General features: G+C 38.8%; 1 protein-coding gene across 2 annotated transcripts in view; it reads left to right on the top strand.

The window, feature by feature from the left end:
- The first annotated feature begins 1,702 nt into the window (after positions 1-1,702).
- The window catches only part of IDO2 (indoleamine 2,3-dioxygenase 2), a 76,307-nt gene continuing 72,466 nt past the window's right edge, over positions 1,703-5,543 (top strand). For both annotated transcript variants that reach the window (XM_045286908.1, XM_004707666.4), the window contains exon 1: positions 1,703-1,818. In XM_045286908.1, coding sequence (XP_045142843.1) covers positions 1,720-1,818 — 99 coding nt within the window. In that variant the 5' untranslated portion in view covers positions 1,703-1,719. The remainder of the gene's footprint in view (positions 1,819-5,543) is intronic.

Below are 5,543 nucleotides of genomic sequence, written 5' to 3'. Positions count from 1 at the left end.
TAAAGTTTCTCTGGAAAAAATACTTGTATTTCTGGCATATGTGGAACCCTGACTCAGAATCCAAAGCACCTATCCAATGCCGTACCGCTACCAGATGGTTAAGCCAAGATTTACATGCAGGAAGAATGAGCTCAGGTCAATGGTGGTGAAGTCTTACATTGAAAGGCAGCCACTGGGCTTTCTACTTCAATTCTGATGCCACCTCCCAGGATGGCATTTGTTATATCATTTAATTCCTATAAAATCCAAGGTGCCTCAGATGTTTAATCAAGGCGTTGAACTAGCTTATTTATTCTATGATGTTATTTTCAATTAGAGTACACATATTTCAAGATTCTTTAGCTTTATAATTTACTGCAATAAATTCCTGAATGTTCCCAACATGAGGGATAAAAAATAGTAGACCTGACATAAAAAAACCAAAATCCCAAGTCACCTTTTCATCTCAGATGGAAGGAAGAAAAGAATAGGAGGGTCATTAAGCACACAGAGTTTAGAAGATTGCTATTAGGAAGTATACAAAATTGAACTTCAAGACTGGTTGGATATTAGACGGAAAGGAAGTGGATTGCTGAGGAGAGATAGCCTTTATGTGACTCTTAATGAACCCTTAAGTCCACAGGTGATTTTAGGCACCCAGTCTTTAAAGATATAAACTCCCTAGGAAACATTTCATCTTGTACCATTACTATTCATCCTTTTATATTTATCTGAGATTAAGAGGGGTAGGAAGAATGTGTATATTGGTTCAATTATTTTTGAAATACATCTGCTTACAACATTATGTCCAAAAATTTCAAGTACTGATCTGTCAGATCGACGGCCGGCTGGTTCTTAATCATGCTGGGCTGCACATGAAGGTGAATTCGCATCTTGGGGGTACAGGCAGCCTGGTTATCTAGTGAGCAGAGGAATGTTTTGTATTTCAAGACATTTTTAGTTCTAGTCTTGGTTTTGTTGATAATTAGTAGAGTGATACCGGGCAACTTTATTCATACGTCGGTACCTCAGTTTACTCGATTGAAAAATGAAGGTAGTAATACCTACTTCAAAGGAAGGGGAAATCTTAATGGTTGACCAATAAAAGTTACTTGAATTGAATTTTCTGTTCAGAATATTTTAAAGCTTGTTAGTACCATACTGCCCCATTCTTTAAAATAAAATTAAAAATCCACGATCTCCCTTTACTGTGATGGTAACTGTAAAAAGTAATTAAAGCATTGATATTTTAAATATAGATTTTGCAAACTACAAATAAACCCTGCTGAGGTTTCAACATTCATTTAGAGTCATTCTACCCGCCCTGCTCAGCACCTGTCTGCAATAACTTTCTAGTGCTAATTTCAGGCTTTCATAGGTTATTTCTCAGGAATAAAGACCCCCATGTGAAATCTCACCATGAGCCAGATTCTTGTAAGTATGTTTTGGATCAATCATGACTGGAAATCCGGTCCATCTTCCCTTTCTCCAATGCAGAACAATATTGCATGTGGGTTATCCAATCACTTTCCCTGAGGAGGTCTTGTTTAATTGTTTGTTTTAAGCAACAATCTTTCATTGTTTGCTCAACCTTGTGCCAGAGAAATTTCAGGAACAATCTGGAATTCCATCTCAGGGCAAAGTTCTGCCTCGGTTCTGGGATACTGGTTTTTTATAAACTCATATTTAAAGCAGTTGCCTCTTCAGTGCAGCTTCACTGTGGATACTTCAAACAAAATAATGGAGGCTCCACAGCAGAACTTGAAGACCACCTTGACATTGTCTTTAGAAAGATTTCACATATCTGAAGATTATGGCTTTCTCCTACCAAATCCTCTGGTAAGAAAAAAACTTTGAATCTGATCACAATACGCTTTCTTCAGATGATCATTTATATTATGTTCTCTTTTAAATCCCCATGGTCCTTAAATGAGCCCTGGCAGGTTAAAGGTTAACCCGGGTTAAAGGTTGGTTTTTAACCACAAAGTTAGTGCCTCCAACCCGCCAGCTTCTCCCTTAGAGAAAGCGGAGACTATCTACTCTCAGAAAGATTTACCATCGCAGAAACCCTACAAAGGGTCACTCCAAGCATCAATCAACTTGATGGCAGTAGATTTGGCTTCGTTTTGTTTTGTTTTGTTTTGTTATGGTTATGAAGAAAGATACAAAAAAAAAAAGAAATAAAAAGAAAGATACAATAAAAATATCAAGTCATTGATTTTAAAAGATGGTAAAAGAGTAAGAGTCCCTAGAAACCATCTGGTTTCAACCTCTTCCTTTAATACTTGGGCTATATCAGGAGTCGGCAAACTGTGGCTTGCTAGCCACATGCAGCTCTTTCACCATGTACATGTGGCTCCGAAGTAAAATTGAAAAAGAAAAGAAAGGATTTTTTCAGGTAATGGTGATTTAATTTGTTTGAGCCAAAATATATTTATGACTTTCAAATAATTTTTAAATTGTTGTGACGGAGGATTGGCTCTTTTGTCTCAAAAATGTGCCAAGCCTTGACCATGATGAGCGACTTCTATTACTGCCCGAAGTCCATCATTGGGAAGAGCAGAGCCAGAATGCAGGCACCTTGAAATCTTCTATTGTTACGGTTCTATAAATAAGAGCCAAGAACACTAAGTTAAACATTTAAGGATTCAATATCTGGAGGCTTTTCATTAACTTACTAGAAACAACTATTTTTCCTCATAGGTATAATTTGCCATTTAGCTGTGATTAAAAAATTAATGTGGAATTCAATGTGCTCTGATCAACTAAACTTTTTTCCTCCTCTTCTTTTCCACTTTTTATTGTGAATTAGGTAAAGGTTTCCTGAGCATACCATCAGTTTCACATACAGCAATTCCTACACAATCGGTGCCATCTTTTCCACGTAAATCCCCTCAGTGCAATATCAGCCATCCAACTTCTCCCTGCTTCCCACCTCCCTTCCCTCTTTTCTTCTAGCCCTACTGTGGTACGCTGAGTTCTCTATGGAAGCCAAGCCAATGATGCTTATTTTTGTAGATAAGGGAATACATTAATATCAAGAAAGTGACTTGCAGGCAACTCCAGTGTGGAGTCTATGGGTCAGATGTTAAGGTGGAGGTGTTTCTTGACTTGTATGGCTGTCAGATCTGGCAAACCAGGATGTAGGCAGATGCAACCAGAAGCAAGTAGGCCACAGGCTGGTGGAGGCAGAGGAAAATGAGTACAGTCAACTCAATTACATGGTTGTCAAGTGGAACGGATCCAACATTGGCAGGTAATATGGCAGGATGCTCCCAGCTTCCAGCTCCCAGCATGGGAAGGCAATCTATTAGACTGTTCACTGAAGTCCAAGGAACTGGAGGTTGATGACATAGACACAGAATTCAGACAAACAAGGAGAGAAAAAAATCCTTCCCATAGAGTCTGCTTAAGCAGGAGTCCGCCATATTTCCCAGAAACTTCCTTCCAAGTGTCTCAGGGCTGTGACCTGAATAAGAAGCCTAGAGCCCTCCCTGCCCTCTTACAGCTGCCTTCTTTCCCACAGCAGATTCCATTATAGAGACTCACCGCAGGACCACTGAAAATTCTGACCCTGCCACACGGATGCAATAATCTAATGATCACACTTTCTAAATGTTGTCCTTGGATAAATGCTACTCCTTTGCCTAAAATGGCTTATTATTTGAAGATGTTCCTATGCCACCAGTGCTATTCTTTTTATAGACCTATTTACTGTTTGGCTGAAAACTGAGTTACATGGGTGAGTCCAATAGCAGAACTAAAAAGTGACCAAGTGACATAATCTTAGGGTTACACCTTCTCTAGCTGATCAATTAGCTTGATTTGCTCTAAGATTTTGAGTTTTATTCAATATTCTTTCCTCTTGTGATCCCTTTAAGAGTAGTTGGTAATGATAGTCTGGCACCATCTAGTTCTTTCTGGTTTCAGGGTCATGAAAACCAATGCTCATATAATCCATTAGTCCACCGAACTCATTGTTTCTATCTGTCTTTGCTTTCTACCACTCTTCTTTTCTCCAGACAAGGGAGACCTAGCACTCCAACTACTACTCATCAAACGAGAATGTAGAGCATTGTGCTATAGCAGTTGACCTTGATGTCTACTGTGACTCTGGTTCTGAGCTTGATGCTCAAGGACTCATTTTCCCCAGATCTGGATTTATGTCTAATAAATGTTCATAACTTTCTCCCTTTATGCTCCACCACCTTCATGGTTATTCATAAAACAAAGATAAAGACCCATGTACAAACTTCTTTCAAAGATCTATTTATCTATCTATCCATCCATCTACCTTTATTCCTACTCTCCCTCTTACACTACCTGCATGTCTCATCCATGAATCTATTAACAGCAGAAATGTGTACACAACAGTATTTACCTCTTTTGTGTTGAACTCTTGTACTCCTCACAATATCTTTTCCTGCTCCCACCTTTTTTTTTTGCCAAAGTCCCCCTGGTGGAAAACTGCCACCTGCCCCATCCAAGTAATAACTCTCTACCCTATCTATATCTTATTAGTACCATGAAAGCGATGCAAATGAAAAATATGATTTTAGTAAGATTACATATGCACATCACACTGAGGAATAATAGCATTTTAAAAGTCAGTAAACAAGAGTAGGCCTCCAATTGTAGTTTTCCCATCTTTGATATTTACTCTTAAGGAAAAAAAAAAAAGGAACCAAATAAGAAACCATAAGCTCAAGTGCTTTTGAAATACTGAGAAGTTGGAGAATACCATATGGTTTCATGTAGACCCTTGGAAGAAATTTCTATGGTTAGCTTTAATACAACTTCCATGGCAAGCTGATTCAATTTCATCATAGTCATAGTTTCCTGACCTATCATATGAAATTTCTTGTTTCGGTTTTCATTTTCTTTCTCTGTTATGACATCTGAAAACGACTCTAATTCTGGGAAGAGGTGGGGAGGAAATGCTTTCATCAACTCAGGTTGCTGCATAGATAAGGAGATGCTCAGTCATCAGCATCACTAGGCCACACTGTTGCTACACATTAGGTTTCTTAGTTATCTCGTGCTACCACTAGAAACACCACAAATGCATGGCTTTAACAAGCAGAAATTTGTTTTCTCAGAGTTTAGGAGCACAGGGGTCCAAATTCAGGGTGCTGACTCTGGAAGAAGGCTTTCTTTCTCTGCAGACTGTGTGGAGAAAGGTTTTCATCTCTGAGCTTCTGCCCCTGGTTAGTCTTCCTATTGCATGACAGCTCATTTCCCCAAATCTGGTTCTAGCCTTTGCTTGTTTAATATCTTTTTTAAAGTTTTACTTAAAACACAACCTGTATTAGATGACTATTCTAGAGAAGCAAAACCAGGTATACACCCTTATAGGTATAAGAAATAACGCAACAGGGGCCTCCAGGTGGTCACCTAGCAAGCATAGAAGGTTTCCTCTCAGATTCCTTTTACCTTTTGGTCCTTGAAAGGGATGATTTCTGATGAACCCACACGTTCCCAGTCTCGGCATGTCACTGAGAAACTGCTTGCATTCATTTAAGTTCAAAAAGCAAAATCAGTCACTGTTTCCCCCTCTTTTCTGC

The sequence above is a fragment of the Echinops telfairi genome, unplaced genomic scaffold, assembly GCF_000313985.2.
Source record: "Echinops telfairi isolate 266 unplaced genomic scaffold, ASM31398v2 ScPeMD7_9;HRSCAF=40, whole genome shotgun sequence".
In the NCBI taxonomy this organism is placed as follows: Eukaryota; Metazoa; Chordata; class Mammalia; order Afrosoricida; family Tenrecidae; genus Echinops; species Echinops telfairi.
Note: the sequence above shows the minus strand (reverse complement) of the source record. Positions and strands in the feature narration are given on the sequence as shown.